The 19,556-nt window shown below is 33.2% G+C and overlaps 1 protein-coding gene and 1 long non-coding RNA gene across 2 annotated transcripts; both read left to right on the top strand.

Annotated features, from left to right (window-relative positions):
• Positions 1-647: 647 nt before the first annotated feature.
• LOC139814169 (uncharacterized) lies at positions 648-16,509 on the top strand. Its single transcript, XM_071780251.1, is given in 7 exon segments — positions 648-8,107; positions 8,110-8,257; positions 8,259-8,631; positions 8,633-8,752; positions 8,755-8,889; positions 8,892-10,843; positions 10,940-16,509. Coding segments are annotated over 6 exon segments (6,981 nt in total). The 5' UTR covers positions 648-1,974; the 3' UTR covers positions 8,964-10,843; positions 10,940-16,509.
• A 1,069-nt stretch (positions 16,510-17,578) lies between these two features.
• Positions 17,579-19,387, top strand: LOC139814189 (uncharacterized). Its single transcript, XR_011732358.1, has 3 exons — positions 17,579-18,160; positions 18,266-18,366; positions 18,450-19,387. It is a non-coding gene; the product is annotated as an uncharacterized lncRNA (long non-coding RNA).
• Positions 19,388-19,556: the final 169 nt, after the last annotated feature.

Raw genomic sequence — 19,556 nt, 5'->3', positions numbered from 1 at the left:
TGGCTTTATCATAGGAGTCGCCAAAATTCCTTTTAAGGGCTTTCATTTTGACCCAAAACGAAGCTTTTCACAAAGTTTCATCGAAATCGGAGGGGGGCCGTTTTCGGAAGTTTATCCTAAAATATAAATTAAATAAGAGTAAGAAAACTATAAACTATAATTTTTCCTCAACAGTTGATATCTAATTATTATTATGCAAATTTAAATATTACGCTAAACTTAATTTTTTAAATGTAAGAATTTTTTTTAAGCGTATTGGCCAAGACTGGATTTTTATACGCTACATTTTTAAATGTCAATTTTTATGTTTATAAACATTTATTTAATTATATTTATAGCTTTTACATTTATAAATTTCAATTTCATAACAGCATACTTGTAAATATATCAAAATCTGATAGGAAGAGAATTAATAAATTACAAATAAATAAATAACGTCGTGCATCGTTAACTCATCAACTCGAGACTCAAGATTCTCGAGATTCGAAATCACACAGCACGGAAGAGAAGAAGATAGCAAATCATATGTCTTTCTCCACCTCTTAAAGCTTGCCGAAGTGTCAAGCGTACAACAGGTGTGGTCTTTGCTTCGACGTGCGTGATCGCGAAATCCTTATCACTTGCTGATACAACGTCGTATATAGCGTGTGGACGAGTCGTGAGGCGTTCGTATAACTATTTAGGCACTTTACCCGCAACCGCGCGTATTACGTACGTAATATAAGTTAGTAAGGTGTAAAAGTAATTGTGAATAACCAATGAAATAATAAAAGTTTGTCCGGGAGCAGTCACAGCAAGCGGACGTACGTCTTATCGCGCGAATTTATTTCGTAATAAAATTCAATATAGGTCTTTTGCCGGGAGAACGTCGTAGCGGACATATCGCGAGGCGTTTTTTTAACGTCCTGGCACGTAATCCGTAGGCGCGTCACACGTATGAGTCAAGAACACGAAGGGATTGTGATTAAGAATCAATAAAAAGGTTACTTTCCGGCAAAAAATAATTTAATACCGAGTTGTGAGATTTTTTACAATATGTAACCATCATTACCCACTTACATCAAATTAATTACGAGTGTACGTTGCAATTGCGTTGTTACGCGACATTGCGGAACACTTCCGATTAGTATTACGTGAGTCATCTGAAACGTTTGAGTGTGCGTGTGCGGGTGTGGTCACTGTACGAGCGAGTGAGAGATAACTCATAATACTTTTTTTAAGTGAAGACGGCGTACAAGTCGTTCGTACTTCTCTTTCTTTCGCACCGCACTGCTATTCCGGGTGTCGTTGATATCTGAAAGTGAGTTGATAACAGTTCTCTATTGTGTGGAATAACTATCTACTGTGAGGAATACTTATACCTGTCACTAAGAACAATCGATATTCGTACGGGATTAAACCAATCCTGGTGGAGCGAACAGTCAAATCTGGAACGTATTCTTGTAACAAAGGAAGAAAAGATTATATTAATCAGAGGAATCCTTTTTGGCGGTGAAATCAAAAGCAACAATAACGATTTATTTATTATTTATAATTAATGTTCATTATTTACAGCGTTTGTTCGGTCATAACTTTAGCTTAAAAAAACACGAACTTAAATAATTTAACTAAAATTTGTGTTCTGAAAAAATATAAACCGATTTATATCTCTCAGCACATTGCAGGTCAATAGAACATCACTGGCAAACCTATTATTCTTATGACTATGGTTCACCCTTCTCTATATCACTTCCAGTATCATCTAAAAATGCTGTTAGCATGTTTTTAGCTTATTCAGGGATATTCGAAGATGTTTCTTTGTTCTTGCTACATTAAATAAATTTTTTATTCTACTGCTGGAATAACTGTATCTTATTGTTAGAGAAGTTCATATAGAGGGGGACGCATACAAAAAACATACTAATTTTTACCAGCCAAAACTTTTATCACCTACTTCTAAATTTAAGGAGAAATTTATAAGAGAATTCAAAAAATATGACGAAACAATCAAGAGAACATTATCTCCAAGTTCTAACTGAACTTGAAAAGGCAGTATCAGAGGATAATATTGATAGCTTAAAAGAATTATGTAATTTAATTGACAACATAAGTAACGCAGAAGATCAAATAACTTTGAGAGATTATTATGATAATGCCAGCAACCCTGTTAGAAGCACTAATTTAGTTATTATAGCTTGCAAACATAATAAAGTAAAAATTTTAGGGTATCTATTTGATAGTGACAGTAAAATTTTAAATAATCTGTCTATTGCTGTCGGAAGAAACACTATACTGCCAGATAACGAAGATGAAACGTGCCATAATGCCTTTTATTATGCTATACGGTCCTGCAATGTTGAGCTTCTTGATACACTTATTAAAAAATGGCCAGGTAATTATTTTGCTGTTTATTTGGGAGAATTGGATACAATACTTTCAAGAGCTTACGAAGAATTAAAATTAAAGAACGTACCATTATCAGACGAAATGGAAATTTTTGTTGAAAATGAGTTAGTAAACCTCCGTTTCTTCTCTAATACTTCTCGAAAAGATCAGAATGTGAATAACCTTAATAACATCGAAGAACGGATTGAATTAACACTTCAAAACATTAACTTGTTAAAGACAGATTACTCAAACACGGAACAAGTAGATAAAAGGGCTTTATTTGTAGCAAAATCTATCGCACAAAATATTCATATATTAAAACGGCAGTTGAGATCAACCTATGATAGATTACCTTGGGAAGAAATGGAGTTTTGTTTAGTCAGTTTTGTTTTCTCTCATACAAAACAAGAAGAAATTAATCTATTTTATAATGCTACGCTGAATAAAAGAAAAATACTAAAACACTTGGAAAACTTTGCAAAGAAACTTGAAAATGAAAAAAATAGTGTAAATATTGGTAAAATCGCTAATTTTTCAAATTTAAAACGCGAGGAAGTTGTTGCTAAAATTATTAGCAGTTGTTCTCAATTTGAAGAGTTGTATGACGATTATCAACAAATTAGAGATATCCATTCTTTAATGAAAATAAGTGATTGTATAAAGTTGGCATTATCAGCTGATCCTAAACAAAGGGAAGGAAAGTTAATTATTATAAGGGCTTTACAGGTTATCGGTGAACATTTAAAAAACACTTTAGAATCCCCTAAGTTATCTAGTACTACAAGTGAGCTTTTGCTATTATCGTTACCAAAAGACACAAGAAAAATAATTAAAGATTTACGTGATTCATTATCACATGTTCATTCTCTCTCCAAGAGAACAGAAATTGAGGGAAATACAGATGTTAGTTTTTTTACCGGTGTTCAAAATGATACGAAAAGAATCAATATTATAATTACTGATATCCTTTACAATAAAAAAATTAAAACGATCAGAATACTGTTAAAAAGAATTGCTGATAGTGAATGCTTAGGTGTGATAAAAGAAATGGCTGAAATATTTAGTAATGTTAAATTGGATGAAATGATAGAGAAAAATTTTAAAAAGATGGAACACGAGAAGCTTGAAAAACTTATTAAAGAATTAAGTGATAGTATAACTGACAAGACAAATGATGAAAAGGAGCAGTTTAAAGAAATTAATAACATTATCAATTGTGCGGAAACTCAATCAGAAAATATCAAAACTGATTATTTTGCAGTACTTGCATCATTGCAGAGCTTAATTAGCGTCATTAGTAACAATGAGATTGACTGCAACTTTATTGTAGCCACTAAGTTCTTTGCTAATAGAGCATTAAAGAATATGACTCCAAAAATAGAGCCTCATAACCTTAAAAAAATTGCTGAATTGGTAAAAAAAATTATCAGGTCAAGAATACAACATGACAGTCTTGACAAATTAAACGCAATAAATTTGGAAATTCTTTTTTATATTGAATTTGAAACAAGTGACATCAAATGGATTAGGGAATTAAAAGAAAAGTTGAATGTAAAACGTTCTGAACGTAAACAAAAGAAGGCTCATAATATAACAGAAGAAAAATATAATATCCAGCCGAAGCTGTCTGAACTGGAAATTATTTTAAGCAATAACGCGTTGAGTGGCCAATTAATTGAAAAATTACTTTTCTATAAGAATGACAAAAAATTGCAAGCAGTAGTAGAAATGCTCGTTCTGGATATAATGACAATTTTAGATAGCTCAAAAAACTTGGAAAATAATCTACTTTTTTTAGACGATAACGCTCCTTTATTAATTGGAAAATGTTTACGAAATCATTTAGCACATGATAATGTCTTAGTTGGTGTACTGTTATCTGATCCTTCAATAGCAGTTATTTTAAACGCTAAAAAACTTACTGAAGTTACTGAAGAATATATAATAAAAAGCAAGAAGAAAATTGGCAAGTCAGTAAGCGATAATTCTTTCAAGTTGAGGGAGAAATACAATCAAGACTTAGATACTATTACTAATCAGGAAAGAATGTTTGCTGCTTTGGAACAAGGAAATTTAGAAAGTTTAAAGGATTGTCTAAAAAGAGGAGCAGATATTAATGCTAGAAGTGTTAATTCTTGGACCACGTTACATCTTGCTGCTAAGGGACCCAGTGTTGAAGTTATAAAATTCATTCTTGATCAAAATTTAAGCGTCAATGTGAAAGATATTAATGGTCGAAGCCCATTGCATGTTGCTGCTGCGCATGGTAGGAAAGACATTGTAGAATTTCTTATAAAAGAAGCAGGTTTATATGTTGATGAGCTAGATACGAATGGCAAAACACCACTACATGTTGCTACTCAAAATGGTCACAAGGGTACTGTTGAAGTTTTATTAGAAAAAGCTAATGCTATTGCTCAAGATAACTATGGTTTTTCAGCTTTACACCGTGCAATAAATAATAATCAAATCGATGTGGTCGAGATTCTATTGAAAAAAGATGTTGATATTAATGAAACTAACGGTGCCTTCATCCCGTTGCACGCTGCTATAGAGAGAGGTCATCTAGAGTTAGTTAATTTCTTGCTTCAAAATAAGGCAGATGTTAAAGTTAGAAATGATGAAGATTGGACACCGTTACATGCAGCAGCGTTATACGGTCATCCGGAAGTAGTAAATGCTTTAATTTTGAAAGGAGCTGATATTAACGCTAGAGTCATAGATGGTTGTACGCCATTACACTATGCAGTAGAAACCGGTGAAGAGTCAATAGTGAATATTTTATTGAAACATAGAGCTAATATTAATGCTGTCACCAAATTCTACAATAGTACACCTTTGCTCTTTGCTGCAAGAGATGGGCATGAGGGAATTGTTAAAGCTCTACTGAAAAATAAAGCCGACGCTAGTATTGCCACTTTTACAGGTGAGGTGCCATTGCATTTTGCTGCCGAGAATGGTCATCTAGGAATAGTTGATGCTCTACTTAATCATGGTGTGGACATTTGTGCTAGGGCTCAAAATAATTATACACCATTATACTGCTCGGCAAATGGTGGCCATAAGGAAGTTGCTGAACTTTTGATAAAAAATGGAGCAGAAATTAATGTCAAAACTAACTATGATATGACACCACTACATGCAGCTGCATTGCGAGGCCACACAGACATTATTAATCTTCTAATAAAAAATAAAGCTAATATGAGTGCTAAATCTCATGGTGGTATGACACCATTGCATGCAGCTGCTCTGAGCGGCCACATAGACATTATTGATCTTTTAATAAAAAGTGAAGCTGAGATTGAGGCTGAAACTTATGACGGTATTGATAAGATTAATGGTAAATTTCATAGTGGTATGACACCATTGCATTTTGCTACTCTTAGCGGCCGTGAAGATACTATCGGTTTTCTAATAAAACACAAAGCTAATTTTAACACTAGAGCTATTAATGGTTTTACTCCATTACACACTGCTGTTGTAGAAGGCCACAAAGGTATTGTTAATCTTTTAATAAAAAATAAAGCCCAAACTGATGCAAAAGATTTTGCAGATAATACTCCACTACATATAGCCGTGCAAGCAGGTGATAAAGAAATCGTTGAGATTCTGGCAGCAAATGGAGCTAATGTTGATGCCAGAACTTCTAATAATCTAACATTGTTATGTTTTGCAGCGCAGGAGGGTTATGAGGAAATCGTTGAGATTTTAATAACAGGTGGAGCTGAGGTTAACGTTAAATCTACCGAAAATGTTACACCATTACATCTGGCAGCAGAAAATGGTCATGATAAAGTTGTAAAAGTTTTGCTGGATAATAAAGCAAATATTAATGTTAAGAATAATGACAATAGAACACCTGACGAATTAGCAGTAGTCCGTGGTCATTTACAAGTTGTTAAATTGTTAATGCAGTGCAAAAAAATAGATATTGTTTCTAAACGTAACGATGATTATACGATATTGCATATTGCTTCAGAAGGAAGTAACTTAGAGATGATAAAATATTTGGTAGATAAGGGATCTGATGTAAATGCTAAAAATATTTTTGGCTCAAAACCTATACATATTGCAGCCAGAGAAGGTTATAAAGATACTGTAGAATTTTTCCTTAGTAAGGGATTAAGTATTAATGATCCTGGTATAGCTAATCAGACATTACTACACTATGCTGCAATAAAAAATCATTTAGAAGTTGCGAAGTACTTGATATCACAAGGCGCTGACGTTAATGCTAAAGATGCTAATGGTTTAACTCCTATGCATGTTGCTGCTAATTTCGGTTATAGAGATTTTATTGAAGTTTTATTAAAAAATGGAGCAGTTTATAACGCTGTTGACAATTTTTTTACAAGACCTTTAGAAATGTCGGATGACGAAAGCGTTATCAATCTATTAATGGTAACTGAAAAATTATTTGAGGCTGTAAAACGTAATCGCTTTTCAGAAGTTGAGAATTACATTAAAGGAGGTGCGATCGTTAACGCCAAAAATATTAATTATATTAATGAAACATTATTACATTATGCTGTGTGGAAAGGTTATGATAGGATTGTCAATATTCTATTACAAAACAAAGCTGATCCTAATGCAGTTAATAATAAGGGGTTTACCCCTCTACATTATGCTGCTAAGTTTTCTCACTTAAAAATTGTAAAGCTTCTATTATCTAATCGTGCAGTGTATAATGCAGTTTCTGATGATGGTAAAACACCATCAGGATTTGCTGAAGACGAATGTGTAACTAGTTTATTTAAATTACTGAGTGACTCATTTAAACATGTTAAAAATGATAATTCTCAAGTTATTAATGATCTTAACAAGATAAAGGATATTGATACAGTAAAAGCAATAATGAATGCTTGCGATAGAGAAAACAAAACGCTAGTAGTTGCTGCAGTGCATAGTAACTTCTCAAAAGTCGAACAGTTGAAAGAGGTATCACAAGGTGATATATCCGCTCAGATTAATTTAGGTATAGAACTTTTTAATCAAGGCGATTATCAAAGGGCTTTAAATTTTTTCAAAAGCGCATTTGAAAAAAGAAAAGAAATACTAGGGTCAGATAATCCTGGCACTTTAGATATTCAGAAATACATAGCCAAAGTATCGTATATTGCACAAGGGGCTTACCAAGAAGCTTTAAATACATTTGAAGACATTTTTCGCAAACAAAAAGAAATTTTGGGTTTGAATGACAAAAATACTTTAAGTACAAAGAGTACAATTGCTTTAATGCTACATATGCTGGGAAGGAATGAAGAAGCTTTTAATATTTATCAAGAAGTTTGTCCGAAGCAAGAAGAAATTTTAGGGCCAAATCATTTAGATACTTTAGATACTTATTTTTACATGGCACTTGTATTAGAGGAACAAGGCAAATACGTTGAAGCACTGAATATCAATAGAACAATTTTGGAAAGAAGAAAGGAAATATTAGGTGCAAATCATCTAGCAGTTATGTTTGTTGAAAATAATATAGCAATGGTACTAACTAACCAGGGTAACTATGAAGAGGCATTGAAAATTTATGAAGAGGTTTACAAGAAGAAGAAAGTAGTTTTAGGTGATAATCATGTGAGTACTTTGGGGACATTACATAATATCGCTGCAATATTTGTCAATCAAAAAAAATTTCATGAAGCCTTAAAATCTTATCAAGAGGTTTTAAATATCCAGAAAAATGCTTTGGGAGCAAATCATCCTGAAACCTTGAATACTCAGTACAACATGGCAAATGTACTTTTGCTCAACATAAATGGATTGGTGCACTTAAAGCCTACAAAGAATGTTTTAATCAACTCGAAGTTATTTTTGGACCAAGTCATCCCACTGTTTTGGATATTTTAAAAAAGATAGAATTTATTAATTGTATATTTAAGTTTAGAGGCAAAACCATCGAAAATTTTCCAGTATCTGCAGAAAGACATTGCTGCTAGTAATGGTGATATACAAATCGTTAAGCGCCTATTAAAAGATGGAGCTGATGCCAATGATAAAGACTTTGATGAAAGAACACCGTTACATTACGCTGTTAACAGTGGACAGGCAAGTGTTGTGAACATCTTACTAGAAAACGGAGCTGATGTTACTCGAATTACTAATAAAGGTAATACACCATTACACACTGCTACTTCTAAAGGTTACAAAGAAATTGTTGAAGTTTTATTACAACATGTAAGTCATGATAAATTAAAAAATTTCATCAATGTTAAAACCGTTGCTAGCGGTGCTACATCGCTTCACGTTGCAGCCAAGAATGGTTTTTTTGGATATTACGAAGTCCTTATTAAAGCGAGGTGCAATTTATAACATTAAGAATAATGAAGGCAAAACACCTTTTGATCTTTCTAAGGACCAAAATGTTAATGACTTACTGAAGCTATAGTTGAAGAAATGTTTAGAGATGCAAAAAATGGTAACCTTGAAATGATCATCAGCAAATTAAAAGCGGTAAAACCTGATGAGTTTGTAATTGTAACAAATGCTCGTAATGATCAAGAAAATATGTTATTGCATGTTTTGCTATTTCTAATAGACACAAGAATATTGTGAGTAAATTGTTAAAAATGCTAATTGTTAATAATGCCAAATAAATATTAACAATTAGTTGTCAATATTATATAGAGAGGTGTTAAAAGTTTAAAACTGTAATGCTGTTGAAATATTACGTAACTTAAGTTAATGATTTTTACGAAATTGAACTTCAGTGATTTGCTGAAGAGTAGAGTTAGCAAAATATTTCTATTTTTTCGTCATGCTATAGATGCTACTTTAATTCTTTTAATTCTTTTGACAGTTATATATATGAGAAAGGCTATGTACCACCATACTGCCTACACCTCAATAACATTCTAATTTATGCAAGAATCTTTTTTTATATAAGAATTAATAAAGGTGCTACGAAACACGTCCAAAAAATTTAAAATTTTTGGTTATAATGACATTTTCCTTAATTGGAATAGTTAAAATTAGATGAATGGAAATTAAATCTATTAATTTTTCATTTTCTATGTGATTAAGTTCTGTCTAATACCACTTTTCAAGTCACTTTTTTTTACTTTTTATATTTGAGTTTCTAAAAGCATAGAAGGATATATCTTTTGTGGCGTTCAGCTTTTCTCTCTTTAAAAGTATTGGTTTTTTTCTTTCCATGTTTAATTTTCACTGCATTTAGCCGTTTAAAGTACCTTTTTAGTTTTGCGTTTTTTAAATTACGCATTATAATCAAAATTTGGCTGTTTTGTCTTGTTTGAAAGTACAAGCAGTTTTTTCTTATTTTGAGATGTAATAAAAGATAATGCCTATCTTTCAGCTCCAGCGTGTGCAGTCTTGCCTATGCGATGGATATAGTCATCAGCTTGCGTTTGTGGTGTTATAATTGATATAGGATGTAGGTAATATTAGGACCACGAGAGACAATATATGTTACAAACATTTATTTGCGGCTTCGATGAAAAGAATTGATGATTCTCTCGAATTTGTGCAGTTTTAAATCATCATCTGTTGTTAAAACGCTATAAAAAAGTGCAGGTATTATGGGATACCTTAAGTCTTGTTTAAGATAACTTGAAAACTATTAAAGATATCTGAACTTAGTTTTCACTGGGTTGTAATGTTAAATGTTTGTGATAATTGTCATAATAGTACCTTAAGGTATCCTATCAAATTTCGTTTATTTATAGTAAGTTTAATATTATATCAGTTTTTTCGATGGTGGATTTTGGAGCAATGTGGAACACATATCGTGTAATGCGGATCAGTTTATTAATCTTGCAAAAAAATAATTTTTTTTTTTTTGATGCATATTAACGATCAAGTAGTCTATAAGGTAAAAGTACCCAGGTATTTATTTATATCTGGACTTTATTATTTATAAGTATAACGCGAATTAAAATCAGAGATAAAAATATTTTCTCGTGTAGTTTGAAACTTTATAGTTATAATATTCAAACGGTTATTTCCATAAATTTATATATTTTTTCAAACGTATCCAGACATGGTACGTGTCCAGGTATTGGTACATTTACCTACTGTTAAGTGTCTGGCGAGTATTGGTACTTTTATCTTAATAATTATTATATTATAATTTATTATAAACTCTAATTTTTGTTGTTTTTGTAACAATGTCATCCAAATGTAAGTAACATGTTTAAAATTTTTACTTATAATAAAATATACAGGGTGTCACTTAATTTGCGCTCATTATTTGCATAGCGATTTTTTTAATCAAAAATTAAGTCGAAAATCTTGAGTCATTTTTTTCTATAACGCTTAATAAAGCAGTAATTATTGTGTAAAGTCAATGCAAGTAGTTATCGTTAGGATGGGAAGAAAGATAGGAAGTCCCGATTTTTTATCGACTTACGACATATCAATGAAGTGACGCATATCCCTTGTTACGGATTTTGGCGACACTCGATAAGTTGCGGGAAGCTTGGTATCTTTCAATGCTGAACCTAAATAATGGATATTGGTAAGTGCCTCTATCTCCAAAAAGCAGAAAGATTACCACATTCATCGTGTTCAGGCAAAGGTCTGATGCAATTCAGGGTCATGTTCTCATCCACAGGCCGTTCGGACTGCACTTTGTCCCCGTAACGTTCCCATTATTGGACATCAGAGCTGGAACTCAACGTGTTTGCCTGCCTAGACGATATCATCGTTTATAGGCGGACCTTCGACGAACACCTCTGCGTGTTACAAGAAGTATTCCACTGTCTCCGAAAAGCGCGCTTTTGACTCAATTCCGATAAGTGCCACTTTTGCATCAATTGAATTAACTATCATTTACTACGAGGACATCCGGACCGACCTGAGAAGATTAATGCTATCACCAACTGGCCCGTTCCATAAGACGTATGGCAAATACGACAGTTCCTGGGAGTGGTATGTTGGTGATTTATTGAAAGATTCGCCATCATTACCGTCCTGCTTATCGCACTTGTACGTAAACAGGCCAAGGAAACCACGGAACAGATGTGTACCTACTTCACGTGGCAGTTTATTCTATATAAAGACCAACAGAATTTGTGGCCGTCCTAACGCAATACATCCCGGAAGGAGAGCGGATGATCGCGTACGCAAGCCGCACGCTCAATAAAGCTGAACGTAATTATCTGGACTGGAGTATCTAGCTGTCTAGGACATAAAGCGGATGCGTGGCTACCTAGAAGGATACCATCTCATTATTATCGTCCGATAATCAATCCTTACGTTCCAAATGCTGGAGTCCCTGATTGGATGGTTGGGGCGTTGGTCCTTCAAACTCCAACAATACGATTTTGAATTGAAATGCCGGAAGGGCACTCTCAACAAGATGACCTAGGACTCACGCTAAACTCTAAAGTAGTCACGATATCAATCCCCATATGGAACAACAGACCATGATCTCAAACCGCTACCATGCACTTACAGCTAGATATTTGGATATCTGGGCCAAAACGATTGCGCGAATTGCAGAACAATTTTACTTCGGCATTGCACAGTGCCAGAACTGTCTCGTGCTCAAGGCCGTCCAGGAGAAACCACAAGAGAAATTAAGACTTTTTAGTTTGGTCTGACGAATACTACATGCTCTTAAAATTTGGTACTTTTTTGAACACCCTGTATATTAATTATTCTATTTTTATAGTTATTCTTTTCATTATTTCATAATAATTATTTTAATATTAGATTTACTAAATAATATAATACATACAGAAGCATCAACAAATAAAAATACAAATATTATGATTTCATTGGAAGACTAATTACTAGATAAAGAAATAAATAATTTTTCAAGTATGTTTATATATATATACATTATTTCTATATATATTTTATAGAAATAGGTTTTGCTACTTATAAAATGTTATAATTGCAAAATACATTACATTAAATCACATCAATATCTAGAAGAAAGAAAAATATATAAACGTTCAAATGTCGTTGACATTATTAATAGCGTTACTAAAGAAAAGTAACATTTGAAAGAAATTAAAGTAAGCTAAAAGAAAAGTAAGAAAATTAGAATTTATGTTAAAGAAAAAACATGCGGAAGTAGAACATACAAATTTTTTGAAAATTTTCTTATTATTAAGCAACTCAATGCAAAATGTTACAATTATTCTTTCAAAAATAGAATTTTCTTGCATGTTCTAATTTTCTGAAAACTATATATATTTAATTTATATTTAATTAAATTTTATATTAAGATCCGTGTATTTTATATTTTAAAATGTATCAACTGAAATTTAAAACAAAGAAAACATAAGAAATAACTTGTACACTTTATAGGCAAAAATTGGTAACCCCTTCACCGATCATTGCCAAATTCAACACCAATCTATCTTTAATGATACTCTATCCATTAAAAAAATTAAGCTCAATATCTCAAAATTTGCGGAAATTAGGGCAATCATGTAGATTCTTTTAGATAGAAATCGGTAACCCCTTCATTATTAGCCATTTTTATTAATTATATTATATTCTTCAGTCTTTTCTACCCCTATTTCATATAAAATTCGTTAAGATTTGGTTGATCAGTTCTGGAGTTATAGAAATTTCTGTAAATTTGGCACAGACATACATACATGCACACATACCGACATTTTTTTTAATGCAATATTTCGACGTTTTAGAACACTGAACATATTGACATTAAAAACTCAAAAAACAATCTTTTCTTTGGTTTCTTCTACCCCTATTTTATATATAATTCTTTTAAATTTAGTTGATTAGAGCCAACTTTATACGCAATCAAATGTTTATATACGAATTTACGAAAACAAAGCTTTCTCTATGAGGAAGCAAAAATAATACATATCTCATTTCCGTATTTGGATTATCAGCACCGTCCACAACGCGTTATGGATGTTTTTTTCGCTCACTGAGCGATTTCGGTGTTTGGGCGTAACATATATATATTAAATACGCGTATTTTCCAACATATTAAACTGCGTGCCAATTACTTTCGGACTCAAAACACAGCTAATATTGGAATATTAAAAATTCCCTCTCCCTTCCCTAATTAAATCGATATCGATTTAATATTAAAATCACTGTAAAGAACTTATTGCGAAAAATATTACCCCAGCCAGGATTCGAACCTGGAATCTCTCGTATTTTGTTCGGGCGACTTAACCAATTCGACTACCGGGGCATGTGGTAATATTTATCGCAATAACCGAATAACAATAATTTGAACGTCTTTCTTCAGCGACGTGAATAAACATTAATACTTGTATGTTAGGACTGATAAGATATAAAATCAATATTCTAAATAATGTGTTGGAAAATACGCGTATTTAATATACATATAGATAATAATACTGAGCTGCCTTAGATCCAAGCTCGGACCGTATATAGCGATTTCTTTAGAATAATGATTGAAAGTTTTCTAAGTCCCGGGGTCGAAAATTTTTTTGGAGTTCCGAATAGTTCTGATGGGACTTTTGGACATTTCTCGACGAGTTGTGACGAAAAGTCTTATTATGGCTCAAAGCGATTAGGCCAACGGTTTGCAAGATAACCGATATTTGAACGAGGGATGATTGAAAATTTTCTTTTGTCAAAAAATTGTTTTTAATCAAACAAAAAAATTTTTTATGTATCAGGAACTCTAGATAATCGTAAAATAAAGCGTTTAAGGCATTCAGAACTATTCGATCTCAAAATTCAATAAAAAAAGTCGTAAAGTTGGCACCCTTTTTTCAAAAGGTGTTTTCGTTACTTTAATCGCCAGAACTCTTTTTAAAACTTAGAAGGAACTTTTTCTATTGCTCGAAAAAAGCCAGAACTCTAAACAGAACTATATCTGAATGATTTAGGGGGCCCAACTTCACACACTCATCAAATTTTCTGCTTACCTATACTTTGAAAGTCAATTACATCTTTACAGTTTTCTGAAAAATTTACTTTACTTTTTACCTTTGTTTAGGTCAAATATATTTGATTTTCCTTGTTTACGCCAGGGTCTCAATGTGGACGGTGGAATTTTGCCAATACTTCTCGGTTCTAAATATTGCTTATAACGCTTCCGAGGTGCAAACATACTCTGCTTTTTAGATTTCTATAGAAGAAATTAAGAAAAAAAGAAAGCACTTATAAAAGAAAGAACGGTATATATATACATATATGTATCTATTATATATATACTTATTTATTTATTTATTTTTGGTTAACTCACCGATCGACTGGATTTTAAAAATATTAAAAGCTGCAATAAAAAAAAAATAAGGGAATAAAAATTAATTTGTGAAATATTTATTCACAATATTTATATCCTGAAATCTTTAAGTTATTGATGATGTTTGAAAATTAGCAGTGAAAAGCGATACAGTATGAAAAGCGATGATACGGTTAAATTAATCGATTTTGCCGTTGGCCGTATCAAACCTAGTGTTTTGGCGCGGAATTCAGTTCTATTCATAATAAAAAACGGAAGGAAAAAGTAGAAGAAGTGCAATCAGTACTACCAAAAATGTAACGCGGATGACGCAGATTATCCAGCGTACGTCCGCGTGTACGCTCGGGACACTCGGAGCAACTCAGAGCTCACACGGACCGTCCCGACCGTCACGTGGCTCCATCCCCTCCATTGCCATTTTGGCGGGACCGCGTCGCGTCGTCGCGTTGCATTTGTTATTTATGCAATCGCTATCGTTGATTATCGCGAATGTCGTGATCTCAAGTCTCAACAGGCAGTTTACACGTTTAATTCTAAAACACTCTTTTCCAATTTCGTTCGTGAATCGTACTCATAATTAATCTATAATGGACAATGAAAAGTGTGTGGTGTATTTGCGCTATCTTAAGGATAGGGAAAAAGAGATTTGCCCATTATCATTTGTGTACGGATTTGAGAAGGATCTAGACGGTTTTAAGAACAAAGGACCTGAGGCAATATTGAAGGTGTTCTGGAGCCCTAATGAAGAAGATTCTCCCAGTACGATGGCGAAAAGGGTATCAGAAAGAATTCCTCATTATACTCTGCTTCAGCTACTATAAACAAAAAACCAGGGTACTAGGCCAGTAAAATTAGGTTTGAAAATGGCAAAACGGATTGACAAGCCAATTTTTTGAGGGTGAGTAGAGGGTCATAAGAGATGCCCAAATTCACAAAGTTCCAACAAAATTTCCCTGTGCGTCGGCGGCCATCTTGAAAATAGGGCTGAATATTTAAAGTTTGAATATATCGGCTTCTATTGGTCGCATTTTGTTCTTTTTTTTTAGTTTTGTAGGGAAAAATATTTGCTACAACTTTTGTTCGAAAAAATTTTTAATAGCTGTCAAGGAAAAAAAGTTAAAACCAAAAAAGTGCCGTCAATTAGGGGTTGAACATTTTATTGACACTTATATCGTCCCCTGTTAGTTTGATAAAAAAAATGTTCCAATAAAACTTGTAGAGGATTCAATTCTCTACAATTTTTGTACATATTTTTTTGGCTCAAAAAACACTAGAGATAGAGAGCGTCAAAGTTGAGTGTATCTAGTAAATGCTCTTTTTTGTGGGAAAAATTCGCGGTTTTATTGTGAATTGTCGTATATTATAAAACTCTTTTCCGCGAATTGTACAGTGTGTTATTGTGTGTGTGTTGTTTGTGTGTGCTATTGTGTATTATTTTCGGTCAGTCGTGATCTGTATTTCGAGCGTTTCAGAGTAAAATTTCTCGAAAATGAGCGAGTATTTTATTTGTAGTCCATATGCCAGGTTGATTGAGCATTTTTATCGAGGTTGATGGCTTAAGGGGATCCTAAAGTGAAGGCTGAACTTCCTCGACGTCGGTAATGTCAACATTTCTAATTCTGTTTTCTTGTCATATATCTATATCTGTCCTTGTCTAACGAGAGGCATCTGTCTTTGTTCGATTACTGCGCCATCTCTTGCCACACGCAATACTGCTTATCCTGTCAACCTGAATGTGCTTTTGCACATATAAAAGTTATATAAAGTAATCTTTTTTTCTAGGTTTTCAATCTTAGATCTAATTGCACGATATTGTTCTTAAATGTTGTCCCTAGGTCATGCCGGTCTAATTTTGTGGATATTTATCGTGGAATTTTTGTACAAAGCAAATATTGTCGTCACGTATACCAAAAATTAACAAAAATATTAATTTTTTTTCGTTTTCGATATAAATTTGACCACCATGACCTAGATTTTGATGCGTACTTTAATTCTAGACAAGAATTTTGCATTTCTATAAAGTCAATTAAAAGATTAGTGCTAAGAAAAAAAGCCGGTATTACAGACGGCTTTAGGATCCCCTTAAGTTAATGTTTTTTTTATGTTTTTTGGGTCGTAGAACAGGAATCTGGAAATAGTTGTTTCATAAGTCGATGCAATAAAAAGTTATTAACAATTTATTTGTTTAAATTGCCCTAGCGATCAAACTATACATCCTATAAAAAAATGAACTAGAGAAAATTTGTTCCTCTTTTTACGACGAACAAAATGGCGTTTGAATTTTTCCAAAATCTTGATTATTGACGGAAATGTGTCAATTTTTAGGTAATTACTGCTTATGCGTCGCGGAGTACCCTAGGCGTGCGCGTTTGCGCTCAATTGTACCACACGAGTTTTGCTCCTTTAATTTTAATTTAATTTATTTTTTTGCTCCTTTTATTACAATTAAGCGCGAGCGCGCACGCCTAGGGTACTCCGTGACGCATAAGCAGTAATTACCTAAAAATTAACACATTTCCATCAATAATCAAGATTTTAAAAAAATTCAAACGCCATTTTGATACAGATTACCATATAGATCACGACTGACCGAAAATAATACACAATAACACACAATAACACACACAAACAACACACACACAATAACACACTGTACAGTTCGCGGAAAAGAGTTTTATAATATACGACAATTCACAATAAAACCGCGAATTTTCCCTACGAAAAAGAGCATTAACTAGATACACTCAACTTTGGCGCTCTCTATCTCTAGTGTTTTTTGAGCCACCGCAAAAAAATATATACGAAAATTGTAGAGAATTGAATCCTCTACAAGTTTTATTCGAACATTTTTTTTATCAAACTAACAGGGGGCGATATAAGTGTCAATAAAATTGTTCAACCCCTAATTGACGGCACTTTTTTGGTTTTAACTTTTTTTTCTTGACAGCTATTAAAAATTTTTTCCAACAAAAGTTGTAGCAAATATTTTTCCTTACAAAACTAAAAAAAAAGAACAAAATTCGACCAATAGAAGCCGAGATATTCAAACTTTAAATATTCACCCCTATTTTCAAGATGGCCGCCGACGCACAGGGAAATTTTGTTGAAACTTTGTGAATTTGGGCATCTCCTATGACCCTCTACTCACCCTCAAAAAATTGGCTTGTCAATCCGTTTTGTAGATATTCGGTATTTTTCGAGCTAATTTTACTGGCCTATATATCATTGTAAATTAAATCATGTTATTTGTGGAATATCTTTGCTCAATGAGAACTTTATACTTTATCTGAGGCGTTTAGGTGCAAAACCGACACCTGATCCAGAGGAATGTAGACTCATACATACAACACGAGTTGCTGCTACTTTTGCATGCACATAAATGTCAACAACGTGAAAGCCAAGCAAACGGCGAGATGAGCCAATGTACCCTGCCAGACTGCAAAACTATCAAAAATGTTTTAAATCACTTGACGAATTGTCAAGCCTTAAGGAATTGCACTGTGCGGCACTGTCAAAAGTCGAGACTGATCATGAGTCATTGGAAACATTGTGATAATCCAAGTGATTGTCCAGTTTGCTTGCCGATAAAGCAAGAAATTAAGAAAAGGACAAATTTTGCGCAAGGTAATTGTGCAGGAATATATATTTTATATCTTAATGTTTCGGCAATGTATATTTACGTTTACGTGAAAAACAACGATCGAGCAATGAACGTCACATGTGTTTCAGACGGTTCTCAAGGTCAAGTCACAGCGACGTCGGTGCAAGGAACAAAGGAGTGACATCTGTCCATGACTCCAGATTAAAAAAAAAAATATTGTTCATAATTTGTTAGTGAGACTTTTATTATACATAATAGCGTGCACTCGTTTGAAACTCGTGTCCCAGCATGCGTGTTTGCTTATTTTCTCAGGGTTCAAGCAATATTCCCGACTCCCGATCCACAAGCTATGCTCGATAAAAGAAAATGCACAAATTCGTCGTGTACGCAAGGAAGGTGGAAGGTAACACGTATGAAATGGCTAATTCTCGGGCGGAATATTATCATCTGCTGGCCGAGAAAATCTTGTAACGACATCATAACGAGTTGTAGAATCGCATTATTACAGCAGCAACAATAATCGAAACAACAATTCCCAAATGTATTATTATCAGCTTCTCGCCTAATGACAATGGTATTGTGACATCGACACCACGGACTATGTATATCACCGCCCACTATTTAATGGCCTTATTCACAAATAAAATATGAACCATGACGTATAATGTACACCAATAATATATGGATGTTTTTATATTCTATTTATTTAAAAAAATTAATTTTTCCTCTCCATTCTCGAGCAACATTACTCTGCATATCTGCATTACACGAATTTATTGCTTCACAAATGTAATATTGCAGTTCAGCAAGAGCGACTAAGTTAATATGTATAAATAAGTAGTTTATTTAGAAACAGGGGCTCGATTGCGTATCTTGAAACGAAGTGAAAATTATAAAAGTGAGGAAATTTACTAGAGTATCTACGATTTTATTTGTCGAAATCTATATAGTAAATCTGTTCACTTTTGTAATTTTCACCTCGTTTCAAGGTACACAATCGACCCTTTGATGAAATAAAAGTCGTGACAAGTTTACGCACATTTCAATCATTCGAAATAAATGTTAACTTCAAGGTAACAATAGATTTGTTCCCAATAAATGTTAGCACAGCAAATATTTGTTCGCTCAGCAGGGCTGCGTTCCAAAATTTAATCTCGGTAACTAAAATGCTATAGTCAGAGAGAAGCCTGAAAGAGGTTATCTCGGCCTTTTTCGGAGGACCATCGAAAGCCCCTGCTTGTACGCTATTGCTAGTATTACTTATTACGGTAATTGTTAGTTTTTTTTTTTCAAACTTCTGCGAATTGTTTTCTTTTGTATCGCTTCTCTTTGTTCGAGATCATATGTCGCAAAGTGTTAAAATACGTACTATTGCTAATTACGTTAGCGTTCTAAGGTTTAAGCACGCGCACACTTAAT

This window comes from Temnothorax longispinosus, chromosome 1 (genome assembly GCF_030848805.1).
Source record: "Temnothorax longispinosus isolate EJ_2023e chromosome 1, Tlon_JGU_v1, whole genome shotgun sequence".
Classification (NCBI taxonomy): domain Eukaryota; kingdom Metazoa; phylum Arthropoda; class Insecta; order Hymenoptera; family Formicidae; genus Temnothorax; species Temnothorax longispinosus.
Note: the sequence above shows the minus strand (reverse complement) of the source record. Positions and strands in the feature narration are given on the sequence as shown.